This window comes from Ranitomeya imitator, chromosome 1 (assembly GCF_032444005.1).
Source record: "Ranitomeya imitator isolate aRanImi1 chromosome 1, aRanImi1.pri, whole genome shotgun sequence".
Taxonomy (NCBI): Eukaryota; Metazoa; Chordata; class Amphibia; order Anura; family Dendrobatidae; genus Ranitomeya; species Ranitomeya imitator.
Genome location: NC_091282.1, coordinates 249,559,964 through 249,577,893, shown reverse-complemented (window position 1 = coordinate 249,577,893; position 17,930 = coordinate 249,559,964). Strand labels below are relative to the sequence as shown.

The 17,930-nt window shown below is 40.9% G+C and overlaps 1 protein-coding gene across 1 annotated transcript in view; it reads left to right on the top strand.

Moving 5' to 3' along the window:
- Window positions 1-17,930, top strand: part of KDM2B (lysine demethylase 2B) — a 327,868-nt gene that overhangs the window by 128,251 nt on the left and 181,687 nt on the right. Inside the window, exon 8 of the mRNA XM_069755447.1 lies at window positions 16,818-16,971. Coding sequence (XP_069611548.1) covers window positions 16,818-16,971 — 154 coding nt within the window. The remainder of the gene's footprint in view (window positions 1-16,817; window positions 16,972-17,930) is intronic.

Sequence of the window (17,930 nt, the reverse complement as noted above, 5' to 3'; positions counted from 1 at the left end):
GATCTGACAGAGTGCTGTGCAAGCTGTCAGATCACCGATCTGTAATGTCCTTCCCTGGGACGAAGTAAAAAAGTAAAAAAAAAATTTTCCAAATGTGTAAAAAAAAAAAAAAAAAAAAAATCCTAAATAATGAAAAAAAAAAAAAATTATTATTCCCATAAATACATTTCTTTATCTAAAAAAAACAAACAAACAAAAAAAAAAACAATAAAAGTACACATATTTAGTATCGCCGCGTCCGTAACGGCCCGACCTATAAAACTGGCCCACTAGTTAACCCCTTCAGTAAACACCGTAAGAAAAAAAAAAAAGAGGCAAAAAACAACGCTTTATGATCATACTGCCGAACAAAAAGTGGAATAACACGCAATCAAAAAACAGATATAAATAACCATGGTACCGCTAAAAACGTCATCTTGTCCCGCAAAAAAAATGAGCCACCATACAGCATCATCAGCAAAAAAATAAAAAAGTTATAGTCCAGAGAATAAAGCGATGCAAAAATAATTATTTTTTCTATAAAATAGTTTTTATCGTATAAAAGCGCCAACACATAAAAAATTGATATAAATGAGGTGTCGCTGTGATCGTACTGACCCGAAGAATAAAACTGCTTTATCAATTTTACCAAACGCAGAACGGTATAAACGCCTCCCCCAAAATAAATTCATGAATAGCTGGTTTTTGGTAATTCTGCCTCACAAAAATCAGAATAAAAAGCGATCAAAAAATGTCACGTGCCCGAAAATGTTACCAATAAAAACGTCAACTCGTCCCACAAAAAACAAGACCTCACATAACTCTGTGGACCAAAATATGGAAAAATTATAGCTCTCAAAATGTGGTAACGCAAAAAATATTTTTTGCAATAAAAAGCGTCTTTCAGTGTGTGACGGCTGCCTATCATAAAAATCCGCTAAAAAACCCGCTATAAAAGTAAATCAAACCCCCCTTCATCACCCCCTTAGGGAAAAATTAAAAAAATGTATTTATTTCCATTTTCCCATTAGGGTTAGGGCTAGGGTTAAGGCTACAGTTAGGGTTGGGGCTAAAGTTACGGTTAGGGTTTAGATTACATTTACAGTTGGGAATAGGGTTGGGATTAGGGTTAGGGGTGTGTCAGGGTTAGAGGTGTGGTTAGGATTACTGTTGGGATTAGGGTTAGGGGTGTGTTTGGATTAGGGTTTCAGTTATAATTGGGGGGTTTCTGTTTAGGCACATCAGGGTCTCTCCAAACGCGACATGGCGTCCGATCTCAATTCCAGCCAATTCTGCGTTGAAAAAGTAAAACAGTGCTTCTTCCCTTCCGAGCTCTCCCGTGTGCCCAAACAGGGGTTTACGCCAACATATGCAGTATCGGCGTACTCAGGACAAATAGGTCAACAACTTTTGGCGTCCAATTTCTCCTGTTACCCTTGGAAAAATACAAAACTGGGGGCTAAAAAATAATTTTTGTAGGAAGAAAAAAAGATTTTTTATTTTCACGGCTCTGCGTTATAAACTGTAGTGAAACACTTGGGGGTTCAAAGCTCTCACAACACATCTAGATGAGTTCCTTAGGGGGTCTAGTTTCCAAAATGGTGTCAATTGTGGGGGGTTTCTACTGTTTAGGTACATTAGGGGCTCTGCAAATGCAATGTGACACCTGCAGACCATTCCATCTAAGGGTACCGTCACACTATACCATTTCGATCGCTACGAAGGTACGATTCGTGACGTTCCAGCGATATCGTTACGATATCGCTGTGTCTGACACGCAGCAGCGATCAGGGATCCTGCTGAGAATCGTACGGTGTAGTGCTACGTTGTAGCAGATCGTTTAGAACTTTCTTTCATCGCTGGATCTCCCGCTGTCATCGCTAGATCGGTGTGTGTGACACCGATCTAGCGATGCGATCCAGCGATGCGTTCGCTTGTAACCAGGGTAAACATCGGGTAACTAAGCGCAGGACCGCGCTTAGTAACCCGATGTTTACCCTGGTTACAAGTGTAAAACTAAAAAACAGCACATACTTACATTCTGGTGTCCGTCAGGTCCCTTGCCGTCTGCTTCCCGCACTGTGACTGCCGGCCGTAAAGTGAAAGCAGAGCACAGCGGCTGTGCTTTCACTTTCACTTTCCGGCCGGCAGTCACAGTGCGGGAAGCAGACGGCAAGGGACCTGACGGACACCAGAATGTAAGTATGTGTCCTGCGCTTAGTTACCCGATGTTTACCCTGGTTACCCAGGGACCTCGGCATCGTTGGTCGCTGGAGAGCTCGACCACACTACGATTTACCTACGATCACGGCCAGGTCATATCGCTGGTCGTGATCGTAGGTAAATCGTATAGTGTGACGGTACCCTAAGTCTGCATTCCAAATGGCGCTCCCTCCCTTCTGAGCCCTCCCATGCGCCCAAACAGTGGTTCCCCCCGCATATGGTGTATCATCGCACTCAGGACAAATTGGGCAACAACTTTTGGGGTCCAATTTCTCCTGTTACCCTCGGGAAAATACAAAACTAGGGGCTAAAAAAATAATTTTTGTGGGAAAAAATTTTTGTTATATTTTTACGGCTCTGCATTATAAACTTCTGTGAAGCACTTGGTGGGTCAAAGTGCTTACCGCACCTCTAGATAAGTTCCTTAGGGGGTCTACTTTCCAAAATGGTGTCACTTGTGGGGGGTTTCAATGTTTAGGCACATCAGGGGCTCTCCAAACGCAGCATGGTGTCCCATCTCGATTCCAGTCAATTTTGCATTGAAAAGTCAAATGGCGCTCCTTCGCTTCTGAGCTCTGCCATGCGCCCAAACAGTGGTTTACCCCCACATATGGGGTATCGGTGTACTCAGGACAAATTGTGCAACAACGTTGGGGTCCATTTTCTCCTGTTACCCTTGGTAAAATAAAACAAATTGGAGCTGAAGTAAATTTTTTGTGAAAAAAAGTTAAATGTTCATTTTTATTTAAACATTCCAAAAATTCCTGTGAAGCGCCAGAAGGGTTAATAAACTTCTTGAATATGGTTTTGAACACCTTGAGGGGTGCAGTTTTTAGAATGGTGTCACACTTGGGTATTTTCTATCATATAGACCCCTCAAAATGACTTCAAATGAGATGTGGTCCCTAAAAAAAAAATGGTGTTGTAAAAATGAGAAATTGCTGGTCAACTTTTAACCCTTGTGGGAAATGTTACTTATTAAGTATTTTGTGTGACAGATCTCTGTGATTTAATTGCATAAAAATTCAAAGTTTGAAAAGTGAAAAATTTTCATAATATTCACTAAATTTCCATTTTTTTCACAAATAAACGCAGGTACTATCAAAGAATGTTTACCACCATCATGAAGTACAATATGTCACGAGAAAACATTGTCAGAATCACTGGGATCCGTTGAAGCGTTCCAGAGTTATAACCTCATAAAGGGACAGTGGTCAGAATTGTAAAAATTGGCCCGGTCATTAATGTGCAAACCACCCTTGGGGGTAAAGGGGTTAAAAAGTTGTTCTCTACAGTGCCTAATACATTGTGTGAACTTCAATATAAAAGATTTGGTGAAAGGTCCTCTTTGAAGCCTAACTGACCATGAGTTATTCTTTTTACATTTAGATACTTTAAAAATACAGTACAGACCAAAAGTTTGGACACACCTTCTCATTTAAAGATTTTTCTGTATTTTCATGACTATGAAAATAGTACATTCACACTGAAGGCATCAAAACTATGAATTAACACATGTGGAATTATATACTTAACAAAACAGTGTGAAACAACTGAAAATATGTCTTATATTCTAGGTTCTTCAAAGTAGCCACCTTTTGCTTTGATGACTGCTTTGCACACTCTTGGCATTGTCTTGATGAACTTCAAGAGGTAGTCACCAGGAATGGTTTTCACTTCACAGGTGTGCCCTGTCAGGTTTAATAAGTTGCTATAGGAAAAAAATGGAGACACAAAGCGCAAAATAGGGTCTTATTATCTAGATAACCACGAGAGCTTTCTTAGAATTGCTCACCTGATTTTGTTGAATGAAAAGCATGTAGCCATTTAGGCTGCTGCAGATCCACAAGCCGATCAACGGCCGTATAACAATATAAACTGTGCAGGAGGTGTGGGTTAAATCCGCGCTGCCTTAATGATGAAGTTCCAAGGATAATAAATTTAAAAGGTGGTTTATTCAACGCGTTTCAAGGTCAGTGCGACCTCTTCTTCAGGAAATTCCACATACAACATACAGATACAACGTGCTTACATTGTTTAAATACCAAGTAAAAGTTGACATTACAACACCCCCTTTTTTTTTTTTTTTTCAAAAGGTTAATACAACTTTGTCGACACAAAATTCATTGAAGGGTAGTCTTGCATTAATTTATATTTACAGGATAGTATTAAGTTAAAAGAGATGGTAATCAGTTGGTTAAGTTAATCGATTAAATGTCTCTTCAATGAAAAAAGAAAAAGAGTAAGAAGCTGATAAGAACTTGTGAGGTGAGATTCCCCAGTTACCAAGTTCTGCTGCATAATGCACAGGCTACTGAGCCACACCATTCATTTCTTTGCGTATAAAAGCTATTGATTATTAAATTTGAATTCCACCTTAAACAAAAATGTATTATTAAAAAAAAAAAATATTATATATATAGATAAATATATACATGTATAAATTCCTGGACAGGTTGTCACTATTTCCTTTTTGGGGGTGTTCCATTCTATAATATCGGGATTGAGATACAGCAAAAAGTCTGTTTGCTGCTGTAGACAAGAGGGAGAAAAAAAAAACACCACAGCAACATTGGAAGTAATTTAACTCAATTGGGAGCAACATGGCGCTGAGCTCCAAACAAAAACATATGTCCACACTCCAATCCAGGAGATCGACACCATGAACCACATCAGGGGGCTATATACACACTAGGCTAATTATTTACTAAATATATTTCTCACGAATTAGGATATATAGATTACATTATAAAAAATAAATAATTAAATAATTAAAAACATTGTTCATATCAAGGGACAATAAATACATCAAACTAATTATTTGATCATTTTCATGAATTAAAAATATATATATAGGTTAGCATTTATAAAAAATAGAGATTACATAAACAATTCTGTATATATAATACCAAATTAAATGAAAGCCTCAGTGATCTCATTCAGACCCTGCGGTTTCAAGCTCCCTAGTTTGTACATCCAATACACCTCCTTTCTATTTAATTTCATGGTTCTGTTGGGAACTTTTTCAGGGATGTGATCAATGGGACTGATTTTTAAATTGTTAAAATCCTTATTATGTATAAAAGTGTAATGTCTAGATAGTCCATGGGTAAGGAGGCCCTTTTTTATGTTGAATAAACCACCTTTTAAATTTATTATCCTTGGAACTTCATCATTAAGGCAGCGCGGATTTAACCCACACCTCCTGCACAGGTTTAATAAGTGGGATTTCTTGCCTTATAAATGGGGTTGGGACCATCAGTTGTGTTGTGCAGAAGTCTGGTGGATACACAGCTGATAATCCTACTGAATAGACTGTTAGAACTTGTATTATGGCAAGAAAAAAGCAGCCAATTAAAGAAATACGAGTGGCTATCATTACTTTAAGAAATGGAGGTCAGTCACTTTGAAAAATTGGGAAAACTTTGAAAGTGTCCCCAAGTGCAGTGGCAAAAACCATCAAGCGCTACAAAGAAACTAGCTCACATGAGTGCCACCCCTGGAAAGGAAGACCAAGAGTCACCTCTGCTTCTGAGGATAAGTTTATCCGAGTCACTAGCCTCAGAAATCACAGGTTAACAGCAGGTCAGATTAGAGCCCAGGTCAATGCCACACAGAGTTCTAGCAGCAGACACATCTCTACAACAACTGTTAAGAGGAGACTTTGTGCAGCAGGCCTTCATGGTAAAATAGCTGCTAGGAAACCACTGCTAAGGACAGGCAACAAGCAGAAGAGACTTGTTTGGGCTAAAGAACACAAGGAATGGACATTAGACCAGTGGAAATCTATGCTTTGATCTGATGAGTCCAAATTTGAGATCTTTGGTTCCAACCACCGTATCTTTGTGCGACGCAAAAAAGGTGAACGGATGGACTCTACATGACTGGTTCCCACCGTGAAGCATGGAGGTGGAGGAGGTGTGATGTGTGGGGGTGCTTTGCTGGTGACATTGTTGGGGATTTATTCAAAATTGAAAGCATACTGAACCAGCATGGCTACCACAGGATCTTGCAGCGGCATGCTATTCCATCTCGTTTGCGTTTAGTTGGACCATCATTTATTTTTCAACAGGACAATGACCCTAAACACACCTTCAGGCTGTGTAAGGCTACTTTCACACTAGCGTCGGTACGGGCCCTCGCAGTGCGTCAGGCCGACGTCCAGACGCATGCTGTGAAGTAAAATCACAACAGGGCAGCGGATGCAGTTTTACAACGCATCCGCTGCCCCATTGTAAGGTCTGGGGAGGAGGGGGCGGAGTTCCGACCGCGCATGCGTGGTCGGAAAAAGCAGACCCGACGGACAAAAAAAAACGTTGCAAGCAACGTTTTTTTGTTGCAACGGACTGCAAAAACACGTCGCATCCGTCGCACGACGGATGCAACGTGTGGCAATCCGTCGCAATGCGTCGCTAATGAAAGTCTATGGAGAAAACACGCATCCTGCAGGCAACTTTGCAAGATGCGGTTTTTCTTCAAAACGACGCATTTTGACGTGCGTCGAACGACTCTAGTGTAACAGTACCCTAAGGGTTATTTGACCAAGAAGGAGTGATGGGGTGCTACGCCAGATGACATGGCCACCACAGTCACCAGACCTGAACCCAATCGAGATGGTTTGGGGTGAGCTGGACCGCAGAGTGAAGGCAAAAGGGCCAACAAGTGCTAAGCATCTCTGGGAACTCCTTCAAGATTGTTGGAAGACCATTCCCGGTAAATACCTCTTGAAGCTCATCAAGAGAATGCCCAAAGTGTGCAAAGCAGTCATCAAAGCAGTCATCAAAGCAAAAGGTGGCTACTCTGAAGAACCTAGAATATAAGACATAATTTCAATTGTTTCACACTTTTTTGTTAATTATATAATTCCACATGTGTTAAATCATAGTTTTGATGCCTTTAGTGTGAATTTACAATTTTCATAGTCATGAAAATACAGAAAAATCTTTAAATGAGAAGGTGTGTCCAAACTTTTGGTCTGTACTGTATACTTTGATTTAAGAAGGGTAATAAATAAGAAAAACTGATGATGTTTAAGATGGAGGCAGAGTGCATGTATGGAAAAAGGTGGAAAGATGTGGAAGTTTCAAATCACTAAACAAAAATGGCAATAGACTGACAACAGAGTAATGAAGTGAAAAGATGATCAACTCTAAAAGGGACCATTCCATATGACACTCTGGATGAACACACAAAGTATAAACTAGAAGTTAAATACAAAAGCAACCACATACAGTGGGGCAAAAAAGTATTTAGTCAGTCAGCAATAGTGCAAGTTCCACCACTTAAAAAGATGAGAGGCGTCTGTAATTTACATCATAGGTAGACCTCAACTATGGGAGACAAACTGAGAAAAAAAAATCCAGAAAATCACATTCTGTTTTTTTAACATTTTATTTGCATATTATGGTGGAAAATAAGTATTTGGTCAGAAACAAAATTTCATCTCAATACTTTGTAATATATCCTTTGTTGGCAATGACAGAGGTCAAACGTTTTCTGTAAGTCTTCACAAGGTTGCCACACACTGTTGTTGGTATGTTGGCCCATTCCTCCATGCAGATCTCCTCTAGAGCAGTGATGTTTTTGGCTTTTCGCTTGGCAACACGGACTTTCAACTCCCTCCAAAGGTTTTCTATAGGGTTGAGATCTGGAGACTGGCTTGGCCACTCCAGGACCTTGAAATGCTTCTTACGAAGCCACTCCTTCGTTGCCCTGGCGGTGTGCTTTGGATCATTGTCATGTTGAAAGACCCAGCCACGTTTCATCTTCAATGCCCTTGCTGATGGAAGGAGGTTTGCACTCAAAATCTCACGATACATGGCCCCATTCATTCTTTCATGTACCCGGATCAGTCGTCCTGGCCCCTTTGCAGAGAAACAGCCCCAAAGCATGATGTTTCCACCACCATGCTTTACAGTAGGTATGGTGTTTGATGGATGCAACTCCGTATTCTTTTTCCTCCAAACACGACAAGTTGTGTTTCTACCAAACAGTTCCAGTTTGGTTTCATCAGACCATAGGACATTCTCCCAAAACTCCTCTGGATCATCCAAATGCTCTCTAGCAAACTTCAGACGGGCCCGGACATGTACTGGCTTAAGCAGTGGGACACGTCTGGCACTGCAGGATCTGAGTCCATGGTGGCGTAGTGTGTTACTTATGGTAGCCCTTGTTACATTGGTCCCAGCTCTCTGCAGTTCATTCACTAGGTCCCCCCCATGTGGTTCTGGGATTTTTGCTCACCGTTCTTGTTATCATTCTGAACCCACGGGGTGGGATTTTGCGTGGAGCCCCAGATTGAGAGAGATTATCAGTGGTCTTGTATGTCTTCCATTTTCTAATTATTGCTCCCACTGTTGATTTCTTCACTCCAAGCTGGTTGGCTATTGCAGATTCAGTCTTCCCAGCCTGGAGCCGGGCTACAATATTGTTTCTGGTGTCCTTTGACAGCTCTTTGGTCTTCACCATAGTGGAGTTTGGAGTCAGACTGTTTGAGGGTGTGCACAGGTGTATTTTTATACTGATAACAAGTTTAAACAGGTGCCATTACTACAGGTAATGAGTGGAAGAAAGAGGAGACTCTTAACCCCTTTCTGCCATTAGACATACTATTGCGTCCATGTGGGGTGGGCTTTACTTCCCAAGGACGCAATAGTACGTCATATGCGATCGGCAGCGCTCACGGGGGGAACGCCGCCGATCGCGGCCGGGTGTCAGCTGTTTATCGCAGCTGACATCCGGCACTATGTGCCAGGAGCGGTCACGGACCGCCCCCGGCACATTAACCCCCGGCACACCGCGATCAAAGATGATCGCGATGTGCCGGCGGTACAGGGAAGCACCGCGCAGGGAGGGGGCTCCCTGCGGGCTTCCCTGAGCCCCCCGCAGCAACGCGATGTGATCGCGTTGCTGCGAGGGTCTCACCTCCCTCCCTGCTCCCTCCAGCCCCGGATCCAAGATGGCCGCGGATCCGGGTCCTGCAGGGAGGGAGGTGGCTTCACAGAGCCTGCTCAGAGCAGGCACTGTGAAGGCTGCAGCGCTGCATGTCAGATCAGTGATCTGACAGAGTGCTGTGCAAACTGTCAGATCACTGATCTGTGATGTCCCCCCCTGGGACAAAGTAAAAAAGTAAAAAAAAAAAATTTCAAATGTGTAAAAAAAATAAAAAATATTCCAAAATAATGAAAAAAAAATAAATATATATTATTCCCATAAATACATTTCTTTATCTAAATAAAAAAAAAAACAATAAAAGTACACATATTTAGTATCGCCGCGTCCGTAACGGCCCGACCTATAAAACTGGCCCACTAGTTAACCCCTTCAGTAAACACCGTAAGAAAAAAAAAAAAAAAAAGACGAGGCAAAAAACAACGCTTTATTATCATACCGCCGCACAAAAAGTGGAATAACACGCGATCAAAAAGACAGATATAACTAACCATGGTACCGCTGAAAACGTCATCTTGTCCCGCAAAAAACGAGCCGCCATACAGCATCATCAGCAAAAAAATAAAAAAGTTATAGTCCTGAGAATAAAGTGATGCAAAAATAATTATTTTTTCTATAAAATAGTTTTTATCGTATAAAAGCGCCAAAACATAAAAAAATGATATAAATGAGGTATCGCTGTAATCGTACTGACCCGAAGAATAAAACTGCTTCATCAATTTTACCAAACGCGGAACGGTATAAACGCCTCCCCCAAAAGAAATTCATGAATAGCTGGTTTTTGGTCATTCTGCCTCACAAAAATCGGAATAAAAAGCGATCAAAAAATGTCACGTGCCCGAAAATGTTACCAATAAAAACAACAACTCGTCCCGCAAAAAACAACACCTCACATGACTCTGTGGACCAAAATATAGAAAAATTATAGCTCTCAAAATGTGGTAATGCAAAAAATATTTTTTGCAATAAAAAGCGTCTTTCAGTGTGTGACGGCTGCCAATCATAAAAATCCGCTAAAAAACACGCTATAAAAGTAAATCAAACCCCCCTTCATCACCCCCTTAGTTAGGAAAAAATTTAAAAAATGTATTTATTTCCATTTTCCCATTAGGGCTAGGGTTAGAGTTAGGGCTAGGGTTAGGGCTAGGGTTAGGTTTAGGGCTAGGGTTAGGGCTAGGGTTAGGGTTAGGGCTAGGGTTAGGGTTAGGGTTAGGGCTAGGGTTAGGGCTAGGGTTAGGGCTAGGGTTAGGGCTAGGGTGAGGGCTAGGGTTAGGATTAGGGTTAGGGCTAGGGTTAGGGCTAGGGCTACAGTTTGGGTTGGGGCTAAAGTTACAGTTAGGGTTTAGATTACATTTACGGTTGGGAATAGGGTTGGGATTAGGGTTAGGGGTGTGTCAGGGTTAGAGGTGTGGTTAGGGTTACTGTTGGGATTAGGGTTAGGGATGTGTTTGGATTAGGGTTTCAGTTCTAATTGGGGGGTTTCCACTGTTTAGGCACATCAGGGGCTCTCCAAACGCGACATGGCGTCCGATCTCAATTCCAGCCAATTCTGCGTTGAAAAAGTAAAACAGTGCTTCTTCCCTTCCGAGCTCTCCCGTGTGCCCAAACAGGGGTTTACCCCAACATATGGGGTATCAGCGTACTCAGGACAAATAGGACAACAACTTTTGGGGTCCAATTTCTCCTGTTACCCTTGGGAAAATACAAAACTCGGGGCTAAAACATATTTTTTGTAGGAAAAAAAAAGATTTTTTATTTTCACGGCTCTGCGTTATAAACTGTAGTGAAACACTTGGGGGTTCAAAGTTCTCACAACACATCTAGATTAGTTCACTGGGGGGTCTAGTTTCCAATATGGGGTCACTTGTGGGGGGTTTCTACTGTTTAGGTACGTTAGGGGTTCTGCAAACGCAATGTGACGTCTGCAGACCATTCCATCTAAGTCTGCATTCCAAATGGCGCTCCTTCCCTTCCGAGCTCTGCCATGCGCTCAAACGGTGGTTTCCCCCAACATACGGGGTATCAGCGTACTCAGGACAAATTGGACAACAACTTTTTGGTCGAATTTCTCCTCTTACCCTCGGGAAAATACAAAACTGGGGGCTAAAAAATAATTTTGGGGGGAAAGATTTTTTTTTTTAATTTTCACGGCTCTGCGTTACAAACTGTAGTGAAACACTTGGGGGTTCAAAGCTATCACAACACATCTAGATGAGTTCCTTAGGGGGTCTAGTTTCCAAAATGGTGTCACTTGTGGGAGGTTTCTACTGTTTAGGTACATTAGGGGCTCTGCAAATGCAATGTGACACCTGCAGACCATTCCATCTAAGTCCTCATTCCAAATGGAGCTCCTTCCCTTCCGAGCCCTCCCATGCGCCCAAACAGTGGTTCCCCCCAACATATGGGGTATCAGCGCACTCAGGACAAATTGGACAACAAATTGTGGGGTCGAATTTCTCCTGTTACCCTCGGGAAAATACAAAACTGGGGGCTAAAAAATAATTTTTGTGGGAAAAAATTTTTGTTTTATTTTTACGGCTCTCCATTATAAACTTCTGTGAAGCCCTTGGTGGGTCAAAGCACTCAGCACACATCTAGATAAGTTCCTAAGGGGGTCTACTTTCCAAAATGGTGTCACTTGTGGGGGGTTTCTACTGTTTAGGTACATTAGGGGCTCTGCAAACGCAATGTGACACCTGCAGACCATTCCATCTAAGTCTGCATTCAAATGGCACTCCTTCCCTTCTGAGCCCTCCCATGTGCCCAAACAGTGGTTCCCCCCACATATGGTGTGTCATCGCACTCAGGACAAATTGGGCAACAAATTTTGGGGTCCAATTTCTTCTCTTACCCTTGGGAAAATAAAAAATTGGGGGCAAAAAGATAATTTTTGTGAAAAAATATGATTTTTTATTTTTACGGTTCTACATTATAAACTTCTGTGAAGCACTTGGTGGGTCAAAGTGCTCACCACACCTCTAGATAAGTTCGTTAGGGGGTCTACTTTCCAAAATGGTGTCACTTGTGGGGGGTTTCAATGTTTAGCCACATCAGGGGCTCTCCAAACGAAACATGGCGTCCCATCTCAATTCCAGTCAATTTTGCATTGAAAGTCAAATGGCACTCCTTCGCTTCCGAGCTCTGCCATGCGCCCAAACAGTGGTTTACCCCCACATGTGGGGTATTGGCATACTCAGGACAAATTGTACAACAATGTTTGGGGTCCATTTTCTCCTGTTACCCTTGGTAAAATAAAACAAATTGGAGCTGAATTAAATTTTTTGTGAAAAAAAGTTAAATGTTCATTTTTATTTAAACATTCAAAAAATTCCTGTGAAGCACCAGAAGGGTTAATAAACTTCTTGAATATGGTTTTGAGCACCTTGAGGGGTGTAGTTTTTAGAATGGTGTCACACTTGGGTATTTTCTATCATATAGACCCCTCAAAATGACTTCAAATGAGATGTGGTCCCTAAAATAAAATGGTGTTGTAGAAATGAGAAATTGCTGGTCAACTTTTAACCCTTATAACTCCCTAACAAAAAAAAAATTTGTTTCCAAAATTGTGCTGATGTAAAGTAGACATGTGGGAAATGTTATTTATTAAGTATTTTGTGTGACATATCTCTGTGATTTAATTGCATAAAAATTCAAAGTTGGAAAATTGCGAAATTTTCATAATTTTCGCCAAATTTCCGTTTTTTTCACAAATAAACGCAGGTACTATCAAATAATTTTTACCATTGTCATGAAGTACAATATGTCACGAGAAAACAATGTCAGAATCCCCAGGATCCATTGAAGCGTTCCAGAGTTATAACCTCATAAAGGGACAGTGGTCAGAATTGTAAAAATTGGCCCGGTCATTAACGTGCAAACCACCCTTGGGGGTAAAGGGGTTAAAGAAGAAGTTACAGGTCTGTGAGAGCCAGAAATCTTGATTGTTTGTTTCTGACCAAATACTTATTTTCCACCATAATATGCAAATAAATTGTTAAAAAAACAGACAGTGTGATTTTCTGAATTTTTTTTTCTCAGTTTGTCTCCCATAGTTGAGGTCTACCTATGATGTAAATTACAGACGCCTCTCATCTTTTTAAGTGGTGGAACTTGCACTATTGCTGACTGACTAAATACTTTTTTGCCCCACAGTATATCATGCAAGTTTTTGGGTATGTGTGCTGTTTTAACACTGTAATGGGTAGGGGAAGCTTTTTCTTTGAGAAAATCATTGAAACACTGATGGTAAAATACACAAACTGCGCACAAACATTGATGTCTGAACGAGATGATACCCAGATTTTTATGAGGCATACACAATTACCAATGTGCACACATGCACATACAAATACATCTGTATAAACACACATAGGAATTAACCTGATTCATCAAAATTATCCAGAAAAGCCATACTAAGTCACTAATTGAGAGGTATTCACATAAAACGTCAAAAATACAACGGTGAATCGGGCCCAAAGTTTCAAGAATATGCAGTGGCCTGCACAGGGTTCTGGCTTCAATCCCATCAAAGTTCTTTAAGATGAACTATAAAGGAGATTGTGAGCCAAGCCCTCTCATCCAACATCAGTGTCTGACCTGTGCCAAGATCTTATAAATGTGCCCCTGCTGTGTACTGTGTGAAATGGAATCGGGCTAACATAATTTTCTAAAAAGTTGCACAAATGTACTCCAGTCCCCTCTCGGAGTGATGTAACGTTGATCAGTTGCTGTGATGCCATTGTTGCACTATTATTATTATTTTTTTTTTAATATGTGACTTTTTGCACTAAAAGCTTGCAAAATGGGTTAAAGAATAAAATAAAAACCATCTTGATTCTCACAAAAATCATGAAACAAGTGCTCCGTTTTGAATGATTTGGTGCAAAAAAAAATCTACTGAAAATCACAATTCAAAAAAGTAAATGTTTTATGGACTTTGCTTACAGGGGCAAAAATTTGCAATTGGAAGTGTCCCGTTTTAGTATAAACATTCACCCTTTACTAGCCAAAAAAAAAAACCTATTGCAAACTCTGGAAAACAGCCTTACATACTATTATTACCGTACTCCTCAATAAAATTGACAGTAGACACTATTCATCCCAGTAGGCAGCATTTAACCAGGAATCAGCCAAACCCAGAATTGTTCATCAGGCTCCAGACTCCAGCGCTGGTGTGCTACATAACTCTCTAGCCAAGGCTTGGCTTGACCATGGAGGCTTGGCTTGACCATGGAAACCCATCCATTTAATCAAGCTTCTGATTAAGTTATTGTACTGATGTCACTTCCAATGACAATTTCTATGTCTAGTAAGTGATGCAACAGGCAGTAGCTGGTTAAGCACTTGGCAACCCCCCTCTGTGAATTTGGGTGGTCTACTTTTTTGTGTCTCAGCTGCTGTTCGTCCAAGATGTTTCTACTTGGCAACAATAGCACTTACAATTTACTGGGCCAGATCTAGCAGATCAGAAATCTAATGAACTTTCTGGCAAAAGTGGCATGTCTAAAGTCAGTTTGACCCACGCCACTCCCGATGTGGAGGATGGTTGGTTTTCTGTACCTCTTTCCAGTTGGTGTGATTGAAATAACTGAACTTGAGAATTGAGGTGGTCCACACACTTTCGGTGCTTAGTGTATTCTGTGTACTATTAAATCTGGAATAAAGTTGAATATGCCCGCACGGGTGCTGAATAAAATAGTAATAGTGGTTTATAATTAGCCCTCTTTTTTTTTTTTTTTTTTTTTTTTGCTAAATCTAGTTAACTCAATATACAGCTCTGGCAACAATTAAGCGACCACTGCAAAATGTTCAGTTTATCTGATTTTTATCTTTATAGGTATATTTTTGAGTAAAATGCAAATTGTTAATTTATTCTATAAACTTCTGACAACATATCTCCGAATTTCCAAGCAATACATTTTGTATTTTTTTTTTTTACAAAGAAAAATGATCAAGATTAAAAACAAAACAAAACCGTGCTTTCAGACCTCAAATAATGCAAAGAAAACAAGTTCATAATCATTTTGAAACAACAATAATAATGTTTTAACACCGGAAGAGTTCAGAAATCAATATTTTGTGGAATAACCATGATTTTTAATCACAGCTTTCATGCGTCTTGGCATGCTTTCCACCAGTCTTTCACACTGCTTCTGGCACAAAAATGTAAGCAGTTCTTCTTTGTTTGATGGCTTGTGGCTGTCCATCATCCTCTTGGTTACATTCCAGAGGTTTTCAATTGTGTTCAGGTCTAGAGGTTGGGCTGCCCATGACAGGGTTTTGATGTGGTGGTCTCTTAATTTTTGCCAGAGCTGTAGAGTGTGTACACTTCATTTGACACCGCTGTGGAGAGTCATTTCATACCATCTATCTGTAGTGACAGAAAGTGGACTTGTTTTGCTCAGGTGACAGACACATTGCATAGTCTATATTTTTGATCATTAATCATGGCTTTTAAAATTTGTCTGAGGCACTGGATAAGGCATTCTGTTTTCCCTGCCAAAATAACTGATCATTGTGTCCCCCCTGACTTTCATTGGTCATCTGTGAAGAGCAGAAGGTTTGTTCTAACCGGAACAATCATATTTTCATTTTCTTGTAACAAAAGTACAAAACTGTTTCTTTGAAATGTAGAGAAATGCAGCAAATAAACTGTGTAATCCATTTTGCTTCCCTTTCTATTGGTTGAGGCAATAGCCAATATTGGTTAAGACAGTGCTCCTTTAAATCGAACCTGTCAGCAGGATTTTGCTCAGTAAACTACAGACCATGTCAGGTGTACGCTGTTACACAGATTAAAATTTATGCCTTGGTTGATGAAATCCGTCTTGTGGTTGTTGAATCTGCATTTGCAGTTTTCGGTTAATGAGATTCTCGTGCTCCGAGGCGGCCTGTGGGTAAGGGGGGTCTTCATGTGGTGCTTTGCTTACTTATTAATCCTTATGGCTTATGATGTGTCTCTGATCCTTCAGTGACCTGCCCCATTTTACATAAAGCCTATACTAATGTGTGGATAGAAAAAACAAAATGCAACCTAATTAAAACGGTGGTGGCGCCTGCATAGTAGCATCTATCGCTGTTCCCATTTTTTTTCCTCAAGCAAAATCGCGGCAGTGCCAGTGCAGTAGCATCTATTGGAATGCAATAGATTCTACTGCACAGACGCCTGAGCCATTTTGATGAATGTAATTTATTTTTTTAATCCAACAATAGTATATGCAGTATGTACAATAGGAGGCAGGTCTCTGAAATATCAGCAAACTGTCATAAGCCCATACAGATGAAGATGTATGCAGAGCACTACATGAAGATCCCCCCATAGGCCGCCCCGCAGCACGAGAATCTCATTAACTGAAAACTGCAAATAAAGATTAAACAACAACCACAAGACGGATTTCATCAGCCAAGGTATCATTTTAATCAGTATAACGGTGCGAACCTGACAGTGTCTGTAGGTTACTGTGCACAACTCTGCTGACTGGTTCGCTTTAAGTCCAAACCACAAAATTTTGTAATAGGACACTAAAATTTGCCGTGGAGGAAAATAATTCCATAAAATATAGATGGCATGGCTAACCCCTTTTATTTTCTAGTTTCATTTTTAAAGTTTGTTTTGCTTTTCTAGGTCATGATTTTTTGAGTACCATGTCTTCTTTCTGCCACAGGTTTTTTGGTTGATTCCCCCCACAGGGCATAATTTGCAGCTCTATGAGGAATGGCTTTTATCAGGGAAGCAAACTGACATCTTCTTGGGAGACCGATCTCAAGGTTGTCAGAGGATCGAACTCCAACAAGGGCACACCTTCTTTATTCCATCAGGTAATGGTCTTTCACTGACTGCGGTTGCCAAGCAAATGTAAGCTTTATTTGCCATAGGTGCATTTATGGATGCCCGCCCTAATGCTGTTTCTATCTGGCTTTATTCACATGCATCAGTCACACTGTGGCTGTGAAAACCACAGCAGTCCTGTGCCACTGCGGTGTTTCCACTGTGTCCCTGCCCAATCAATTTGTCTTGTAAGTAAACTACTGTTTTTCTTGCAAAACTGTGAGGCTGCTACAATTGCCCACATGGTCTTGCAATTCATACGCAGCTGTTTCCCTACAAGTAATTGTGCAGAGAAACGGTAGAAAGACCTCAGCAGCCTGGTTTATCAGCCACAGTGTGACTGCCGCATGTGAATGCAGCCTTAGAGCATGGTTGCATCATAAAATGGACACCCCCCCCCCCACCACCACCACACCAATGTGCCAGAATCTAAAACCATGGCTAGTCATTCTCATGGATCAGCTACCACCTCATTCCCACCTATTCCTTTAAAGGGTTACCATATGATATCTCCCTTTTTACTGCATCTGAAAATTTGGGGCCAACAGGTTCCCACAAAGTAAGGAGCCATGGTAGCTGAAGATGTCAGGGGAGAGAAGCCTCAGAAAATGTACATGTCTGATCCTTTAGTTTAAAGGGGAGATTTGCTGTTGCCTGAGAAATCTTACTTTCTCTTCTCGCCTCATCAAATACGCGTTGACTCTCAACTGAGCTGAGAATTCAAGTGTACATGGCAGTCAGAAAAGAGAACTGCTGGACTAATGCTTCTCCCATGTAGATGGCACCTTTTATGTTTCTTTAACTGAACCTAGCTATAGAGGAGACTGCAGTCTGAATACACAGCTTAAAGGTATTGTACTAGGCTATCCCTTACAGTTCCATAGATGTGGATTTCTCTTTGCAGGAAACTGTAAGAAAATATAGGAGCGCTACCTAAGTGCAATAAAAG